This window comes from Leptonychotes weddellii, chromosome 1 (genome assembly GCF_054177405.1).
Source record: "Leptonychotes weddellii isolate Sample4059 chromosome 1, ASM5417740v2, whole genome shotgun sequence".
Taxonomy (NCBI): Eukaryota; Metazoa; Chordata; class Mammalia; order Carnivora; family Phocidae; genus Leptonychotes; species Leptonychotes weddellii.
Genome location: NC_138369.1, coordinates 124,457,172 through 124,478,549, shown reverse-complemented (window position 1 = coordinate 124,478,549; position 21,378 = coordinate 124,457,172). Strand labels below are relative to the sequence as shown.

The 21,378-nt window shown below is 37.5% G+C and overlaps 1 protein-coding gene across 3 annotated transcripts in view; it reads right to left on the bottom strand.

Moving 5' to 3' along the window:
• The window catches only part of CCDC50 (coiled-coil domain containing 50), a 70,917-nt gene that overhangs the window by 10,662 nt on the left and 38,877 nt on the right, over positions 1-21,378 (bottom strand). For 2 of the 3 annotated variants that reach the window (XM_031033232.2, XM_081831499.1), the window contains exons 5-10: positions 15,343-15,460; positions 10,338-10,865; positions 3,624-3,739; positions 2,890-2,934; positions 2,676-2,780; positions 757-836 (exon numbers count right to left, since the gene is read on the bottom strand). In XM_031033232.2, the coding sequence (XP_030889092.2) occupies positions 757-836; positions 2,676-2,780; positions 2,890-2,934; positions 3,624-3,739; positions 10,338-10,865; positions 15,343-15,460 (992 nt within the window). The remainder of the gene's footprint in view (positions 1-756; positions 837-2,675; positions 2,781-2,889; positions 2,935-3,623; positions 3,740-10,337; positions 10,866-15,342; positions 15,461-21,378) is intronic. The other variant, XM_006738023.3, reaches the window with a different exon arrangement.

Below are 21,378 nucleotides of genomic sequence, written 5' to 3'. Positions count from 1 at the left end.
TAAAAGAGTTTTCAAATGTTAAATTTAGTGTAACTTTTGTCTTTTTGTATATAATATTCTTTCTATTCCAATCAAGTTTTGCTTTGAAAAGCAACAGAAAGCAATAAAGAACAAAAAGAAAGAAAAAAAAAAAAGGATTGCTTCCCCAGAGACTTAAATATTGCCAACTTCAGGTATGAGGTAGAAAGACAGCAACTGCTCCATGAACTATGACCCCAGACTGTTTGAGAGAAGTCTGAAAGTACATACACCATAACCACAGCTATTTGATCTAGTGGGATTTAGAATAGTCTACCATGTCCTCAAATAAGTGTTTGCCAAGACTTTGAGACTCATGGAGAAACTAATTTAAGCATGTGTAAATGTCATGCACACACCAGCGTGACCATGAAACTCTAGCCCTGCATAGGTAAAACTTTGAACTTTAAAACCTGAGATTTTACTGGGAAAATGGTTAAGCTCATCCCTCCTTAGCTGAGGACAGTGAATCCAAAGACAAGAATTGGTCCTAACAAAAAACACATCATTCTTTATACGCCCTAGTTTCTATAAAATTACAATCTTCCTGATTTGACTTGTTTGATCCAGGTTAAGAATGGAAACAAAGTTTGAGAATAATCCTGCAAGACTTGATATCACTTTACAACTGCCGACATCTGGATCTCCTCTCTAAAGAACACTCTTCTCAGACAATCCACATCTCCTTACTCACCCCAAAGTCAAGTTCCTCACTCCCCTTTTCAGGTGGCATCTTACCGTGCTGGCCTGTCATTCTTAGAACGGTGAGGGTCATCACTCTCTTTTGACTTTGAGTGTGCCGATTTAGTTGTTTTTGGCTAAGGACAGAAAAAAAAAAAAGAGAGAAAGAAAAACACACATATAGAAAACGGCAAATAAACAGAAAAATTGTTAGGTTTAGAAAATATCTAAATCATGTCAAACTCTAGTAATTTCAACTTACACTTACATTCAGTTAAACAACCTACGATATTTTTACACATGGCCACTCAGAGATTAAAAAAAAAAATTATAGTCACATACGTACACTGGAAGCAGTCAGGGCAGCCAGATGAGTGGGCTAACTACACATGAACATGCTCCCCAACAGCAGCGTACCAGCTACCCATTATTAACATAATAGCTGCACAGCAGCTGACAAGAACTTCCCGAGTCTACGGAATGTAGGTCTGTGCTCTTAAACTTATTTCTGAACATCTGACTTGGGGATGGCGATTTTCAAGCCAGGAAACTAAGGAACATTCAATCCAACCTTTCTAAGAGAAGAACTATACCAGCACCAATTACAGAATGTAGAAATTAAAGAAGTCTTGATACTTGCTAGAAATGTGGCTTTCCCCTTTTATTTGCCTGATTTGCAATTCTTAAAAATACTTAACTTCTATGTATAGGGATTAACATAAGAATTAAAAAAAAATAAAAAATAAAAAAAAAATACTTAACTTCTTCATGGTTGAGCTAACAAAGAATTGAGTAACTCCCAGGCAATTATTTGTAGCTTAACTTATATAGCAGAAGCATATGGGAGCCCTTCTACTAAAATGAAATACATTTGTTAAGAAAAATCCTGAATTACTAAGAGGGTAAAAGAAAGAGAGACCTATACATAATTAATAATGCTTTCATTTGTTTTCAGACTGACAACTGAATAACTGAGCAGCAGGAAACAGTAGAGCAATGCTATTATCATGGTTTCTAAGTCCTCTTTTTCCTCCTAATCAGTGCTGAAACTGAGACAGAACCAGAGACCCAAGGGAGGAATTTGTTCGAAAGAGAGAGAAAGAGAGAACAGTGCTAAACATCACTACGTCATGAATACACAGCCTAGCTGCATCCTGCCAGGCCTAGTACAAACTCCCTCTCTGAAAACCCTTTACCTTAGGAATTCTTCCTCCCTGCAACTCTGCTTTCTTCAGCCAGCTTGACCTTGTATTTGTTAGCTGTCTACACTGTCCTGTTTGTCCTCCTACATTATACAGTATTATGAGGAAAATATATCTTTGACCGTCCCTGTTAAGTCCAGAGTGGTGCACTGCACACAGTAACTAAAGAGTCAAGTCTGTGAAACTGGACGTGCAACCACCACGTACAATAATTACATTACTTTACAGCAGAATAAACTGCAGTCACTATTTTGTCTAGTGTTTCTGATTAATGAGGGGAAGACGACAGTCCAGGCTCTTGCTAGACAGTTCCTACTCTCTGACATAAGCAATGGTTGCTGGTGGTATCTACCAGTCTGCCATGGATCAAGTTATGTCAGAGGAAAGAGAAATAATGGGTATGTGATCATGGATGGACAATATAAGCACACAGAGAAAGGAGAAAGAGAAAGAAAAGGCCACTGGAGAAATAGGAAAGCATGTGAAAATACTATATTCTCCTGTAAGGTAAATATTAGTAAAACTAAGATTGCTCATGACCAGAGGCACCTGCACCTCAACTGATCTTAAAATCAATGGAATGAGTTTTCAATCTTAGCAGTTATCTTTTCACAGTTACTTTGAAGAATTACGATTTTTTGTAATGAAGTCACTTTTACAAATTAGATTCATATACGCAATAGAGAATTTGTATACCCTAAATACAGTCGCAGAACTTATCCTAAAAGCAAAGTCCCCATTATAAAAATCAGAAAAACAATAAACAGAACTTACCTTCCAATCAGGGTCATGCTTCCTTTTGTCCAAAGACGATTTCTCCCGCTCCTTGGCCTTCTTGTAAGCTTTCTTTTCTTCAGCCATGAGAAGTCTAGCGATTTCCTAAACAAAATCCAGTCAATACCACTGACTGCAGAGTTGTGGGCAAAAACTACTGGGATATTTCTAAAGAGTACTGGCTAAACAGACTTATTAACTAATATGAACTCACCTCATCCTGCGCTACTTGAGCTGCTCTCACGTCCACCTGGGTAGCCTAGGGTATAGAAAATACACAAAAGAGTAATTTAATTAGAATCTGTGCTGTCCATTTGTGCTGTCCATTTTAAAAAGTCTTCCATAAAGGGGCAGCCTGGGTGGCTCAGTCATTAAGCATCTGCCTTCGGCTCAGGTCATGATCCCAGAGTCCTGGGATCGAGCCCTGCATTGGGCTCCCTGCTCGGCGGGAAGCCTGCTTCTCCCTCTCCCACTCCCCCTGCTTGTGTTCTCTCTCTCTCTCTCTCTCACACTGTGTCTCTGTCAAATAAATAAATAAAATCTTAAAAAAAAACCTTCCAAAAAATAAACCGGTATTTGTAGTTAACCGGTTAACCGGTTATTGTTAACTACAATAAACAGTTGTAGTTAACATCCCTCAAGTTTAGTTGGTATACTTTCACCAGCCAGAGCAGGGGCTATTTTTATCAAATTCCAAAGCAGATTACTAAAGGATTATCTGAACTCAATAACAGAGAGAGAGGGATATGGAATTCTGTTGCTAATGCTTACTCAGTAAGTGAAACTGGACAGTCTATTCCCATTGTGTGGATTTTTCCACCCATAAAAAAAGATACCAGCTTCTCAACTCATAAAGGTTCATTATGCCTATTACATAATCTCAAGAATGATTCAATTCAAGAAAACCTAGTGATTATCACCTAAACTTTTGCATGAAAATTTGCTCACCAAAATTTCCTCCTCTTGCAGTTTTCTGGCAATTTCAGCATCATACCATTCTTGATCTCTGTGGGCCACTTGTGATGGAGTAGAGACAGCTTCTTTCATCCCTCTTGGCTTCATTCCTAGAAAAACTCAGTGTAATGAGGCAACTGCACTTGTTTTCTGAAAAGGTACAAAACTTAAAGAAGTTCTTCTTTAGTATCTACCACTGACAATACTGCGACCACCACAGAATTCAGTGTAGGGTGCGCCTGAAATAATTTTTCCCCTAGGCATAGAAGTGGCAAGGCAGATTATCCACACATTGAAACAAACTTACCCACACAAAACTGCCAGGCAAAAAACTCCCCTTTCACATAGTTTCTTCAACAGCAGAAAGTCACGCAATGAACTCTAAGTGAGGCTTTTGCAAAACAGCAAGTGAAAAAAAAAGGTGAAGTCATTGAAATAAAAAATAGAGTAAAGAAAGGTACAGAGTTGGGAGCTTTAAAGAGGCTAAACTGTCAAGACTGGATGAAATGAGGGTCTTCCTTCTATTTAACTCAGCCTTGCATACTTTACTTCAGAGGAAACAGAAACAGTATCACCTGGGAGTTATGTGACAGTACCTTTGAGCCGACCAGTGACTCCACCATAGCTTCTGCTCTGATGGTCAACAAACCCACTTGCCTTTAGATCTTTCCTACAGCTAAATTTTAGGCAAGATATAACGTAAGGGAAATACCAGAGAACATAATGAATGACCTTAGATTTCTATTCCTCTGAGGGAAAAGGTACATGGGGAACTGATGGGAAATTTTGGCATTTTACTTTGAAATGTTATAAGCAACATGTATTCCTTTTATAACTTTTAATCAAGTGGTAACTGCTAATGTTTATTTCAAAACTGCAGATATATCCCTCTTGGTATCCTGTATAAATTACAATTATTCAACAATGTGAATGTATTGTATTCAGAAGTAATACAAATCTCTAATGCCATGAACAAGATTAACCATCTGGAATAGTGACTTCCAGTAAATGAACTACTTAAGGGAGAAAGAAAATTTACTCCTAATTGCCTACTTCTTTGTATCAGTGGTTGTCAACCGTAGCTATATATTAAACTCACTTGGGGTGCTTTAAATAAACATAAAAATCTTTGACTCAAACCTCAAGGATTCTAATTTAAGTAGCCTGGATGAGATCTGGCTGTCGGTACTTTGGTTGATTGTTTTAAATCCGGCCGTTGGTACTTTGGATGATTGTTTTAAATCCTAATAGTTGATGCTTGTTTGAAATTGGCATTGAAACTACTAGTTTACTGTATTATAGCCATCAGAATAACCATACATTAAAACAATTTTTATCAAAATGCCTCACTACACTGACAAAAGGGAAGAAAAAAAATACAACTAAATTCTGGGCACATGAAGAAATATAAATTATCTGGTGAAGTCTCTCTTTATAGAGCTTTATACCTAGCTTTGTGGTAAATCCAAAAGCCACGGACTCATCTGTCTTCCCCGCAGATACAGACTATTAAACCTGGCTTTCTTAGCTTCAGGCCTATTAGCACCTGTTTATTCAGAATACAGAATCCACTTCAACTTCCCATCATTTCTAGAGCTACTGACTCTTATATTGCTGGGCTGGGCTGGCTCTAATCCAGATTTCTGAGTGGTTTGGGACAGTCAGGAAAAAGAGAGATATTCCCAAGAGTGGACCATATTTAAATGAAATATAAACCTCCCTGAGTTACCATTAGTTTGGTCATAACTAGAAAACAGTATTTCAGGGAAAATAAATGAAATTAGATAGGGAACTGGAAATTGGACAAAGTCGGTGGAAAAGAGGCTGTGATACTATTCTCCCATCTATAGGAAACTGATACTTCTTTAAGCAGCTCAAAGCTTCACTGAGTCTCACAGGAAAGATCACACTTAGGCCTTACTCCTTCCATTTTGCCACCAGTGAAAGAAACAACAGAGTGGGATGTGCTCAGATTTCAACACACTAAACCTTCTCCACTCTTACTCTACATCACAGAATTCACTGAGAAAATATTTTGTTTTAGTATCTTTCAAAGACACTTAGAAGACATTCAGACTTAATTGGTTTGACAGGGTGATATGACTGTCACTTCCAGGCAGTTTAAAAGAAAATTATACATAGGTCAATGGAACAGAATAGAGAGCCCAGAAATAAATCCATGGATATATGTTCAATTAACCTATGACAAAGAAGCCAAGAATATACAATGGAGAAAAGACAGTCTCTTCAGTAAATGGTGCTGGGAAAACTGGACAGCTACATGCAAAAGAATGAAACTGGACTTATACTATATAAAAAAATTAACTCAAGTGGATTACAGACCAGAAACCATAAAACTGAGAAGAAAACATAAGCTCTCAGAAATGATTTTTTTGGATTTGACACCAAAGTAAAGGCAACAAGAGGAAAACTAAACAACTGGGAATACATCAAACTTAAACACTTCTACCCAGCAAAGGAAACCATTAACAAAAGGAAAATACAACCTATGGAATGGGAGAAAATATTTACAAATTTGATAAGAGGTTAATATCCAAAATATATAAAGAACTCATACAACTCAATAGCAAAAAACAATCTGATTTAAAAATGGGCAGACGTTCTGAATAAATATTTTTCCAAAGAAGACATACAGATGGCCAACAGGTACACGAAAAGGTGCTCCACATCACTAATCATCAGGGAAATGCAAATCAAAACCACAATGAAGTATCACTTTGCACCTGTTAGAATGACTATTATCAAAAAGACAAGAAATAATGAGTGTTGGGGAGGATGTGGAGAAAAGGGAACCCTTGTGCACTGTTGGTGGGAATGTAAATTGAAACAGCCACTGTGGAAAACAGTACGGAGGTTCCTCAGAAAATTAAAAATAGGACTACCATGCGATCCGGCAATTCCACTTTTGGGTATTTTTCTGAAAGGAACAAAAACACTAACTCAAAAAGATATACGTACCCCCATGCTCACTGCAGCATTATTTACAAAAGCTAAGACCTGGGAACAACCTAAGGGTCCATCAACATATGAATGGATAAAGAAGATGTTATACACACAATGGAATATTATTCAGTTATAAAAAAGGACATCTTGTCATTTGCAACAACATGGAAGGACCCTGATGGCATTATGCTAAGTGAACTAAGTCAGCTAGAGAGAAACAAATACCTTACTACCTCACTTACATAGAGAATCATAAAAAAAGAAAAGCACTCATAGATACATAGAAGAGACTGACAGTTGCCAGAGGCAGAGGGTAGGGAGTGGGCAAAATGGGTGAAGGGGGTCAAAAGGTACAAACTTCCAGTTATAAATAAATAAGCATGGTAACTATAGTTAATAATAATGTACTGCATATTTGAAAGTTGTTAGGAGAGTACATCTTAAAAGTTCTCATCACAAGAAAAAAATTTGTACCTGTATATGATGTTAACTAGATTTACTGTGACACATTTTGCAACATACACAAATATTGAATCATTACACTGTATACCTGAAATTAATATAGTATGTTAACTATACCTCAATATAAATGAATGAATGCATGAATGAATGAATGCATAATGAGTAAGTATTTGAGGTAATACTCTCTAAGTCCCAAATATCTAGTGGGGAAACAGTTTATTTGAACTATTGATACATCACTGGAATTTACATGTCTCACAAGCAGAAAATCTCAATATTAGATTTCTGGCAGGACTGCTCACTAAATGCAGTATGCTCTGTACCAGAGGTAAAAAGAGCTCGTGTAAGTATGTAAGAAGAACTTCAGATACTACATTGGAAGGCTGTACATTATAGAAAACAGAGATGCTTAAAAAATTTTTAAAGTACAGTTAATTGAAGGAAATTAATAGAATGGCTGCTCTTATCTCAATAGCCTAAACAATCCAAAAACTAGCTTTCAGAAGATCAGGTGAGGGCCACCTGGGTGGCTCAGCTGGTTTAAGCGGCTGCCTTCAGCTCAGGTCATGATCCCAGGGATCGAGCCCCAAGTCGGGCTCCCTGCTCAGTGGGGAGTCGGCTTCTCCCTCTGTCCCCCACCCTGCTCTCTTGCTCTCTTTCAAATAAATAAATAAAATCTTTAAAAAAAAAAAAGATCAGGGCAGCCATACTTAACGGCTGCACATTCAATTCTTTTATTTTTTCTTTTAGAGACAGAGAGAAGGGGGGAGAGAGAATCCTAAGCAGGCTCCACACTCAGCACAGAGCCCGGCAGGGGACTCGATCTCATGATCCTAAGATCATGACTGGAGCCGAAATCAAGAGTTGGACACTTAACCGACTGAGCCACCCAGGCGTCCCTGCACATTCAATTCTTAATCTAATCCTTGCTTGTCTTCTTTTGTTCATCATTCTCCAGTTTAAGGACACAAGAACCTCCCCCAACAAACACAAATAAAGCTTACCTTTAAATTCTCACACAATAAGCAAGTACTAATCTTGAAGACACATCTATCCCAAACTTGGGATAAGGTAAAATGAGGACTGATAGATTCTTGGATATCATGCAAGAATATTTTTTCAATAAGCCAGTCTGAGGCTTGGGGAATGTCACAGCAGAAGGGTACAAATGTTTTATGGCCCTGAGAGGCTAGAAGTTAACCTGCAGGAAGTAATAAGCTGTTATGATTTAATAGCTCATTAGAAAAGTTACCCTCAAGGAGACAGGGTTTTACTGACCTTTAGAAAGTTAACTAATCTTATATTTAATTTAGCAATTTTATTTTGCATTCCTTTTTCAACTGACTATGCAAATTGTGAGAACTAGCTCTTTGTCATCCTGCTAGTTTGTTCATTACTAACTTAAATAAAACCTTGGCCTATGCTAACAACTTTAAGTTAAACTGTGCTTTTACAAAAACAAGAATAAACACCAGTATTTAATAATTGCATTTTAAGATTGCCAGTAATCTTCTATTCTAGGGGGTCACAAAATCAAATGCCTCAGGTCTCTAGGAAGGTAAAATTTGTAAAGTTGAATACAGAATGACAGATTAGCAGCTACATTTTGGTACCTGCCTAGCCACAGTGTTTTCTAAACTACTTGTGGGGGGTGCAGGGAAGAGGGAGTTTACCCACAATTCCAGTAGGAGGGTTGTGAATCAGTGTTTCATTTCATATTAGTTTTACCCTTCCTAAGCCTGTTTAAGAAAGCCTCAAGTATAACTAAAAGCCATAAAGATTAACCGGCCCTCAGAGCACACTTAAAAAGTCAGAATCACAGAATCAGGAATGTAGAGGTAGGAGCAATCCTCCCCCATGTTAGGACTCCAACATGTCTTTCTGTATTTGGGTATAGATAGTATAACTTACTATAGATAGATTATATCACTGCCTCCTCTACTCCCACATAGCTCTTTGTTCAAAGTATATCTAATTTGCAATTGTTTGTTTACATTCATTCTACTTTCTGGTTTGACTTATGCCTCTGAGGCTCAGATCCAAGCATTTATCCCCGAACATAAAGCCCGAGGCAGGAATATTTTCAGCAGATACTCAATATGGTTGCTGAACTCGTTTCATTTTCTTTATGACCAAGTCTTTTAATAACTTAAATGACTAACATCAAAGGCAGAGATAACATGATAGAAGAAACCAACTGAATCAACCTGAATCTGCAACACAGAAGCCAGTTCCAGACCCAGAAGTACAGGTTGGCTGGGCAGTGATAAGGAAGAAAATAAGAACAGATGCCTCCATGGTACTCCCCAGTAACCCTTGTGTCTCTGTAAAACTTCAGGAAGAGTAAAATAGAACCAGGGAGAGGAGTATGGTCTAATTACGACTTACAGTGAGTGGTAGAGCCACAAGGAAAACATCACCACAGCAGTTTCCAGGTAAGAACAGAGAGAACCATTACTGTGTCAATGAAGGATGTCAGAGTTAAACCTCAAAGATGCCAGAAATTTGAGGCTCAAGTCTAACATTCACCTCCTTCCAAACAAATGCCAAGAACATACCCGATGCTGACATTTCAGAACACCAACTGCAGCCTTAGAGTCGAAGATGGTTACAGCTTAGAAAGGAACTTAAGGCAATCGTCTTCCAACTTTAAGTACGAGTCTAAAACAAGTCCAAATCACCAGGAGCAACTACAGAAACGATCATATGAGATCCAGAAAGCTGCCTCTTTAGGCAACAGCCCACCTGATTCTGACAAAAAATAGCCTAAGGCCCACAATTAGAAATATGCTGTTATGAGAGACTGCCTATTCAATCTCTCACTTTACAAATGGGAAAGATGAGACCAAGAGAAGCTAGTATTTCCAGCCTTGTTGGTTTTCTAGTTAGGTAAATATTATGAAGGCAGTGTCAACACATCTGACTTACAACCCAAAATTCAGGAGCTTTGATTTGGTATCTGATTCTCTGGTATACGGTCTTGGCACATGAAGAACTGTATCTGGGGTGGGCACCTCCACTGCAATCTGGGGCTGAAAGACCTTGGAAGGCATTGGTGTATTTTCTTAGAAGGCAGCAGGAAAAAGGTACAAATATTTTTCCTCTTAGTATAAACTTGTTATTAAGTAGATACCTTTTATAATATTTAGCTCCAGGATTCATTTTAAAGCCATGAGTACAAACTAGAGAGAAAGAATAGGTTGCTTAAGATGCTTATTAAATACATTTGCTTGTATGCATATACATGATACCAGGACTTTCAAGGTGACTGTCCTTCATTACCTGTGTCATGGAGCTGGAGCTGTTCCTCACTCTCTGAGAAGGGAGGAGTCCTGGGCCTGTGTCTCCTTTCTCTGTGCTCACCTTGCCCATGGTCCCTCCCATATACAGCTTCCTTGCAATGAAGCCCTGCTTTCTGTGAAGACTTGGGTGAAAGTTGGTCTTGGTGTCTGGACTGTTTTTCCCAATTCCAAGTTCGATGGATACTGTTAGCCTCCCCATCATCAAATCCAGTGCTCAGAAACACCTCACCACTGATCTTGGGAAGCGGAGGTCTCCGAAGTCTCTCATGATCAGACCGTTTCCTTTCACGCTGCTCAGTGTCAATTTGGGAGTTGGCCCTCACTTTGCCCAAGCTATAGGATGAGAGAAATCTCCCTGATGAACAATGATCTTCTAGTTCTTCCAAGTTCTCCATTGGATGTTTGGGTTTCTTGTTCCTTTGCTTCACATGGTTTCCATCACTTTGGAGTCTACATGACCTTGAGACTCCAGAACCCAATTCCCTTGCCCTCCTTGACTGTGGCTGGTCTGAGTGGAAGTGCAGGGATGTGAAAAATAGAAATGCAGGTTAACTTAATGAGAGTATGAACTCACTATACAGGAAAGACGGGGCTCAAGTTTAATGTATTTTAAAATGGAGAAGACTACTTTTTCCACTTAACAAACTGAAAAGAGGGGACAGGCATTTATTGGAATGGTCTGTGGATACATGAAGGATTCTGGGTACCCAGTCAAAAACGTAAAAGACTAAAATAAAATTATATGAAATGTATCTGAAAGAAGAGCTTGATTATGACCAGGGAGTTAATACAATACTTTAATATTTGCCAATTAACAAAACCCACAGCCATTAAATGTTAAATTCTACTTATAACACCAATTTGGAACTACTTCAGGGAGAAAATAGGGGTTGAGGGAGTCTTAAAAACAGAGAACAACTAAGCCTGGTGATAACTAAGCTTTCCAGGAAGAGGCTTTCAAATATTCTTATTGGAAATGACAATAAATCTCTATCAGAATGTTGCTAATTTCCATTTAGTTTGGAGAAATGACCCAGATTTTAGTATTTCCCTACTCTCTCCCGCCGTGCAGTTCAATGTGGAAAAGGACGGAATAGAGAATTTTGAGTAAATGACTCTGTTATCTTTAGATAACTCTGCTCCCAAACTTCCTTAACTTCGGCAGAGGAAAAAATTAAAAAGGGATGCCATAACAGAATACGGGAAAAGGAGTCACTTCCACCCCTACATTCATTTCAAAAAATGATACTGTACTCTTTGTATAAAAATACAGTGTGTGCTAACTATACAAGTCCCTCAATGTAACACAAAATAGCACATAGAGTGGTGCTTTTGTTAGGTCTCATTGAGGCAGGAGCATACTATGAAAACAAAGGAAGGATATTACTATGCACTTTGCAAGGCATATTTATTTTAACATTTTCTAAGTACATTCTGTAATAAAAAGACATCCTAATTCCACAGAAAACTGCTAAGTTAGCTAAGATACATTCCCTGTTGAAATTACCCACTAGTTGAACTGCATTTGCAAGAGCTACCCCAATTTGATGGGATACAGAGGAAATAATGAACTATACATTTTCTTAATTTTTAGGGGTTTTGTTTCATTTTTTTAAAGTTTGTTATTGTTAATCGAATAAAGGAACAGAGGAAGAGGAGATACGTGCTAAATGTATCATTGATGCCGTAAGGGTTCTCAAAAACTTCAAATCGTTTCCTCTCGAGCTTTCCAGAAGAAAAGGAAATCTGCTTCAAAGATGACATCTAAACTAAAATCTGTCTTCTAAAAAGTTTACAAAATTATCTGCAGAATTTATTAAATTTATTTTTTACATAAAAGTGAAACAGAACAATTATTCTCTATGACAGAGAAGTATCTATTCTTTTACCAAACTATTATTTTAAGTATATCTTAACAGTTGAGAAAGAATCAATTGACTACTGCTGTGAATTATTTATTTATTTTTATTTTTTTAAATTTTTTTTTTTTAAGATTTTATTTATTTATTCATGAGAGACAGAGAGAGAGAGAGAGGCAGAGGGAAAAGCAGGCTCCCAAGGAGCAGGGAGCCCGATGCGGGACTCGATCCCAGGACCCCGAGATCATGACCTGAGCCGAAGGCAGATGCTTAACCATCTGAGCCACCCAGGCGCCCTGCTGTGAATTATTAATATAATACTGACTCGCTACTTAAACGATGACCACATCTGGGGAACTATGGTTTAGTGTTAATACCAGTGTTCCACAGAGAGCTGCATGAATGAAGTCTGCCTTCCTGCCCCCCAAAAAACAAGAAGGGCTTTATTTCTGACATGGATATGTGAGGCTATGATTGTTTTGTTGCTGCTTTTAATTCTTTCTAAAAAGTTAATTGATATTAGTACTTCTACTTTAGGTAAGTGTGCTCCAAGAATTAGCACAGAGCTGTCACTATATTTTCACAGAGTTGACAGGAAAAAAAGTATGCTGTCTAGCTCATTTGTGGTATCTTTAAACCTGGGAAAGAAAAGACTTGGGTTGGGGAATCTGTTTGAATCCTTTGAAACCCTATCCAGTTAAGGACTGAGACTTGTATGTTTCTTGGGACCAAGTTATTTGGCAAATATAATTAACTTACTTATAGCCAATGCATATATATTTATATGCACACATACATATATGTACACATTTTATCTGTGTGCTTCCATGTTTGTCTTTCAGAATAAGATGATTTTTGCATAGATATGCAAGATACTGTTATATACATAATACTGATATATGCATAAACAACAGTACTTTAGAGTTTAAGTCCTCACCAAAATTACATTATTTGACCTTCTCAACATCCACATGAAGGATGTATTTTTAAAATCTCCATTTTATAGATGAGAAAAAGGTTTAGTGTGATTACAGTAGATAACTTCCCAACACTACAATTGTTCTAAGGAAGGCATGGAACTTGAACTAAGGTCTTATGACTCCAAAGACCATGACTTAAAAAAAATTACTAATAACACCTATGATACAGGTATGGCTTTGAAAGAAAAACATGGATTCACAAATGAACAAGACATACCTTTTCAGCTGATATAAATCTGACATATGTTTTAGATAATTTCAAATTTGCAGAAAATCTATAAATGATCATTTTTAAGATTTAAGCTTAAGTAAAATAAAAGCGAAAAAGAAAACCATTTCTATAATGATCTACTTTAATTATTATGTAATTAAGGCAAAAATCATAGTATACATAAAGATAGAGAAGCGCAATTAAATAATATCCCTATGTGTTGGGAAAAGACCACTGCATATGAGCTGAATTATAATGTGGTTTCTATGGAACTAAACTTGGTCTGACTCAAAGGCAAATGAATGAGGATCACACATGTTCAGCAATCTATAAACTCTCAACAACAACACAACTGAAGAGGAATTCTAATATTTATATGCATATGCTCAGGAGGTCACAACTTCACGATTTTTTTTTTTTTACTTTAAGATGTCCCTGAAAAACCACTGAATTCTTAACATAGTCTCCTGCCCTAGAGGATGACATCACTCTGGTTAAAACAACCAGATTTGAGCCCTGATTGAAATCAGTCGAAGGTTTTAATAGAGGAAGGCCAAATTAATACTTTAGTATACTTAATTACTTGCCATCCTAATGTTTTTATAGACTTTATAGTTTTAAACAGTTGCTTTTATTTGCAGTGAACATGATTCCAGAGCAGAAATAAAAATAAAAACAAATGAAAACTACCAGAGCACATTTCTAAGCTTTTAATTAAAGCTTAGATTAAACTCTTTACCTTCTGGTGTCTAGCACAGAAATATATGGCAATATTTTTTTTTTCTTTTTAAATGATGTAATACATGATTTCATTAGGAAAACCAGCATAAGGAAAATGTCTTTCAAAAAAGAGCTGAGCATTTAACATATGGAAGAAGAGCACAAACAATAAATAGAGAATCAACCTGCTTATTAACTGCAATAGAGCCGAGCTCTACCGATAACAATAAATTTAGAGCGTGACTGGGCAAGATTGTACTCAACTATAATAATCCTAACATCTACATGTGCATCCCTTTCATTCTCCTCATCAAAGACAAATACCTACTTCCTTTTTCCAATGACATTATAGAGAAGTAATTGATAATTAGCTCACAAGGGCCTTGGGAATCACTGACCTTAGTATCTTTACTCTCTAGAAGATGCTTTAGGTTTTACTTACTTGTTATCCTAAGTCTGGTCTCCAAGCTGAACCACAATAAACACTGATACTAGGTAAGAAATGTCTTTCCTTTGACAGATCTTTAAAAGAGATGGACCAATACTTGCAAATACTCGTTTCCCAACACACTTTTAAGATAAAGAATCACCGGCACCACAATTGCCACGACAATGCCATCACCACCACCACACTGCAAAAGCAGACACGGGAGAAGAGAAGTTCGGAAGGGACTTCTCTCCCTCAGGAATTTTTCCGTATGGCAATCAAACAGCAAGGAAGCATCAAGGACAAATAATGAACACAGTATCTTTGAATTTAATTTTGTCATCAGCACACATACTCATTGGCCTATGTTTGAAACACAAGAGGCATGGAAAGAAGCTTTGTTACCCAACTGATGTATGATGTACCAGCTTCATTATTAGTGGCACTCTGCGGCTTCGGACATTCTGCCCAGACTCCTTGAGAAAGATCAAGCCCAGAGACTCATCCCCATTTTCTACACCCCAGTTTATGTGCTTAGAATGTAGTACAGCATTCCAAGTGGCTACAGCACAACAGAATGCATGTCAAATCTTACAAAACCACGGTTGTTTTAAGAGCCATAAAAATAGCTCTGGTCGTTCAACTAAGGAACAGATGAATTCATTAGATTCAGAGAGTATTTGGCCACAAATCCACATGGGCCCTGAGGTCACTTTACAGACAAATTTAAAGGGGTGTCTTATGGTTGAGTCTAAGGACAGAGTAAATCATAACGTAGCCATTGTTACCTCCATTTTCATAATAGTAACTATCTCCATAAGCACTGGATCCAGAGGGCTCTGGAAAGTGTTTCTTTCGTTTTTTCTCTTCCTGTAACTCCTTTTCTTGCAAAAGGCGAGCTATGTCCTGCAAGTACAGAGAGAATGCTAATCAATATTACCAGAAAATGAACAAATCTTTTACAATGGAACAGATTCCATCCAGTAGCCCTGCAAGTCAGTGGTTTGATATTCCATTGCCAAGCTTTTGTGGGCTCTGTCCATAGCTTTCCAGACTTTCTGGCATTAAGCTCATGCTATTCAAATGCCATACATAACTGCTCAACAGGAGTGGCACATGATCCAGATGAACAAGAAAGGCTTTTTTTTTTTTTAATTGAAATTTAAATTTAATTCAATCTGGAGACATACAAACCTAGTATTCCTAAAGCTGGCTATACAACAGAATTTCTAAAATACTTATTTGTGGGCCCTTTTTCCAAGCTGATGATTCAGTAAGTCTGGATGGAGAAGAGTGCAGTAATCTATGCAACTTTATAAATAGTGTGTATAATTTAATTTTAAAACTTTATAAAAGAATTCTTCAGCTGATCCTTGATTTAGCTTTGCATTAGAGTACCATTGTCTTAACTGAAAAAAGAGAAAACAGTATTCTTTCTGTCTCCCCCTTGCTTCATCTCCAGGCAAGTTTTTAGCAGTTATTGAGTGATGCGTAACATTCTGATCCTGCCCCCCAAAAGATTACCATCATTGTATGAAAACAAAGGTATGTGCAAATAACTACAATACCATTAAATCATAAATGCCTCAATAAGAGGGTAAAAATGTCAATGTGAGTATAAAAGAGGCAAGTCTTATTTCTGCTTAAGTTAATTAGTGCAAGTCTTTGCATTTGCGTTAGGTTTTGAACTGGATTCCAATAGGCAAAGTAAGGAGGGAGAACAACCTCAGAAAAAACATGAATGTTTTAATGGGCAACAACCAACAGTCCATTAGAACACAGGAGGTGGGGTGTTACAGAGAAAGGTGAGGCTAGAAGAACAGTCTGAGACTGGATCACAGGCACTCCTTACATAATCTCAACAAGTCTGGAGTCCACAGTGTAAGGGATCAAGGGTTACTAAAGGTTTGAGCTAGAGAGTAACAGTGTTCTGACTCTGAAGCTTATTTCTATGAAAGACCCACAAAGCAGCACATAAACTTTGTTCCATGTACACTGTTTGGGAAAGACGGTCCCTAGGTGTCACCAGATTCTTAAAGACCAAACAAATATGCAACAGCACTCCCTGGTGAAAAATAACAATCATAGGTAGTTTGAGGTGCTTACTTTATATTTATAATAAGGAATACATGAAGTGCTTAGATGTTGATATAAATTTTGAAGCAAGAATTCATTACTACTCTCCCTTTTGCAATTTTCCAAATAAGTCAAATGAAGAATATACTAAGACTGGAAGGCAAACTTCAAAGAAAATTCATCTGAATGAATCAATTACTTTCATGTCAGTGTAGAAACATGATGGATGCCATAGCTAGGTAAATCAGCAATGATTATCCACACACTCAGCTTTTAATGTTCACCAAAATGGCCTTACAAATCCGACCTTATGTTAAATGAATATCTAAATTTAAACTTACGAATATACTATTAATATAATATCTTTAACTGATTTCTATGCTGGAAGCTTCTCATAAATTTTTGTGAAAGATATACATACCTTTCTACCAATCAACTACTCAATCATCTCTCTATATATGGACATGTATATACACACACATACATACATATCTATAGATATGTGTACATATCTATATCTACATATTATATATACACACACACACACACACATCTATTTATACACATACATTACCAATCAATCTTAAAGTCAAACGTCTTGATTCCCTAATGCATCATTTTAATAAACCTGTTACCAGGTATAGCCCCTGTGCCAGGTCCATCATATTTGATGTCTTATAAAGTAATGTATCAATCGGGGCGCCTGGGTGGCTCAGTTGGTTAAGCGACTGCCTTCGGCTCAGGTCATGATCCTGGAGTCCCAGGATCGAGTCCCGCATCAGGCTCCCTGCTCAGCAGGAGTCTGCTTCTCCTTCTGACCTTCCCCCCTCTCATGCTCTCTCTCTCTATCTCATTCTCTCTCTCAAAAAAATAAATAAATAAAAATCTTAAAAAAAAAAAGTAATATATCAATCAGTTCAAGAGACAGATAACTTGTTCTCCCAAAGCTAGTATTATTATAGAAGAGTTTTCCAAATCCCTATACTTCTTATTGCAGAATAGGAAGAAAATGCAAAATTTCCCTGAGTTGTCGTCATGTTTACTAAGAACCTAATACTACAAATGGTTTGCTTTATAGGAAACAAGAAATTTCCCTTGCCGTAATGGAGTAAAAATATAAAGGAAAATTACCAGGTCCAACTGCCCGTAGAAATTATGAAATTAAACTATGCTTTATAGAGACCTTATACTTGCTTTTCTGCTAGTGAATTTTGTCCTAATGAATACACAGTAAAAAGCCGTGTTCTCTGTGTGAAGAACCAGGAAAGAAACAAGGATGATGCCGCTTTTTGACTGGGCATTAGTTAGTCAAAGAAAGTGCTTTTCATCAAGGAAAATAACAGTTATGCACCTTAACACCCAAACCTGTTGCTCTCTTAAGCTCTCAGCTCTTTTCTGGGTGAGAGGATAGGCTGCCAAGGCCTATGAGGGAAAGGATCAGGGCGTCACTGACAAGGGACTGCTGTGTTAAGAGCTGAGGCATGGCCCAAGTGCGTGCCCCTCCCCCCTCTCCAGTATTACTATGCACTGCCTTCAGGGAGGTGATGTCAGGAGAAAGAACATCCCCTGAAACAAACTGAAGATGGCAATTAGTCACGGTGCTATGTGCAGCTTAGTCACCCGCGACATAAACAACCTCCCTGGTTCTCCTCAGCTTCTTTCCTGTTAAAGGTTAGTCTAGAACAGCATTTCCAAAGCTCTGTTCCTGAGAACCCCAGTCTCTAAAGGTTCTCCAAAAAACACAAGGCACTCAGTGGAAAGCATGTATTACATCTAACTCTTTAAAATGCACATTAGCGGGCGCCTGGGTGGCTCAGTTGGTTGAGCGACTGCCTTCGGCTCAGGTCATGATCCTGGAGTCCCTGGATCGAGTCCCGCATAGGGCTCCCTGCTTGGCAGGGAGTCTGCTTCTCCCTCTGACCCTCCCCCGTCTCATGTGCTCTCTCTCATTCTCTCTCTCTCAAATAAATAAATAAAATCTTAAAAAAAAAAAATGCACATTAGCCTACTTTAAAACTTTGGTAAAAGAAACCTGTTATCTTCCTATAACCTAAATATACTCAAATTTATTTTGAGAAAGAAGCTTTTTACATAAAAAGTATAAACCTTATGGAATTACTGTTTCACAAAACAGAACTTGAGAAAACAAACCTAAAAGAACTCATAAGCCCTTCTGAAGTCATTTTCAATTATTTTTTAATTAATCATATTAATCAGGTAGGCTTACTGTGGGCTCGTGTAAAAAAACAAAAAACACAAAACACAAAAAAACTCCATAATTAGAAGACTTTCTGGTAAATACACTTATTGGAATGAAAATTCACCATTGTATCCAAATCTTGAAAATGTGAAACTGTGAGCATAGGACAGAACACAGTTAAGGATCTCTAGATGCTAGAAAAAAAGTCATTTTAATAAAAACATAGTTTTACTGATTGCCTTCAATAAGACAAACATTTTCCTACAGACCTATAGAGAAACAGGATATATGGCCAATATTCTCAAAGTTCTTACCTATTAAGTTTTAGAAGCAAAATGATTAGTGTAATTTAAGACATGCAAAGGTGAGTGTTCTAAGAGAGGCATTATCACAAACAAGGTGTAGCAGAGCCCAGAGGAGCCTAAAACATCTTTCCCAAGTAGATGACAAATTAGGAAACCACTGGGGCTCAGGGGGTTCAGTGTCCAACTCTTGATTTCGGCTCAGGTCATGATCTCAGGGTCCTGGGATTGAGCCCCGCACCAGGTTCCACACTCACTGGGAAGACGGCTTGGGGTTCTCTCTCTCCCTCCTTTCTGCCCCTCCCCCCTGCTCATATTCTCTCTCTCAAATAAATAAATAAAATTTTTTAAAAATTACTAAACTATTATATTGGATTCCTTAGGCTATTTTTTGGTTTATATGATTTTATATCAGGGTTACTTTTCCCTGAAAGTTTCCACTTCTATTCCTCAATGGTAGTGGGTTTCAAAATGAGGAAATCTTTGGCATAAAAACAATCAAGGAAATCTAACAATGTGATTGTCAAATGACTATTGGAAAGAAAAAAAAAAAAAAAAGAAAGCCACTCCATTAGATTGCTACATTTCTTTATCAACTAGCAATTAACATCTAATTCAGTAGGGAACTCATAACAGGTATAATCTTCAGAGGGTGTAAGACCAGAAAACAACATACCAATTCTATGGATGTAAAAACATCCTTATGACCAAGATAAGAAGAGAGAAGAATTTTCTCAACCAAAAACCTTCTACTCATTCCCCCTTTCTGGCCATATATGTATAATCTTATTTTTAAAGTGCCAAAACATAGGGCATCTTTTTTTTTTCTTTTTTTTTTTTTTTTTTTTTAAGATTTTACTTATTTATTTGAGAGAGAGAATGAGAGACAGAGAGCATGAGAGGGAAGAGGGCAGAGGGAGAAGCAGACCCCCTGCCGAGCAGGGAGCCCGATGCGGGACTCGATCCCGGGACTCCAGGATCATGACCTGAGCCGAAGGCAGTCGCCTAACCAACTGAGCCACCCAGGCGCCGGGCATCTTTTTTTTTTTAGTAGCTAAAATGTACTGTTATTTGAGCTATGCTCTAAATATTACCAACTTACATAAATATTCTTTTAGAACATGAAATTCTAATCACTTTAAGAATGTTATGAAAAAGTACCATGGTTCACACTAGATTAATTTTTAATGTAAACTGGTTACTAAGTCTATCCCTGAACAGTTCATATTATAAGTGGCTTCAAACTGTTGGACTAGTGCCACAGATCTTTCATAACATGGTCATGCTGTTTACTTAAGCAAAAAAAAAAAAAAAAAAAAAAGTTTTGCGCTAAAATAGTTGCACATTCACATATATTTGGATCTAGGTTCAAAAGACACATATGTGTATCTATAGATATTCACACACACATACACAAACACACACACATATGCTTAAGAATTTTATTTAAAAATAACTTCAATCAACTAAACACACATTCCTTAGCTTTACGAAACAATGACAAATGCTTATGCTATAACCCAAGAGAATGATCCCAATGGGATTAGCCCACTTTTCTTAGTTACAAACTCATACAGTCCAGTATTCCCAAAGGCTATAACCCTGCTTCAACAGGGGCCTAGAGAGCAATGCAACTAACCATAGTCACACTACGTAAAAAAGTTTAAAAAAAAAAAAAGGAAGAAAGGGGGAAAGGAAGGAAGGGAGGGGGAAAGGAAGGAAGGGAGGGAGGAAGGGAGGAAGGATGGGAGAAAAAAATAAAAAAGAAAGAGAAGGGGGAAAGTAGGGGAGAAGCAGGAGAGGGGAGGCTACAATCTGGTAAGAATATTGAAGACCTTTCTTTCTTTCTTCCCTTCCTTGTTTTTTTTTTAAAAAAAAAAACTTTTCTACATCTGTCTCCCTGCATGGAAATGCTACTTTCCTTACATCTATGCTCTGTTAAAAAGCACAATAAAATTACAGCATAACAAAGCCAGAAATGGTAATTCACCCACACAGAGTTGTATAACTTCTCATGTACAATGTTGTTCAGGAAAAATACTCTGCCCCAAGAGAAAAGAGGCCTTGGATTCTACATCTGGTTGTTTGGGGGTTATAAACTACTGAAGAGAGTTGACCCCAAAAATCTCTGAAAATGAGATGTGGGTGATCAGAGAGGAATTTTCCATAGCCCTGCTGTTCAGTAAGAACTTACTAGCTAAGCAGACTCTACAAGGAAAGAGAAGAGCATAGACAGAGAAAAAAAA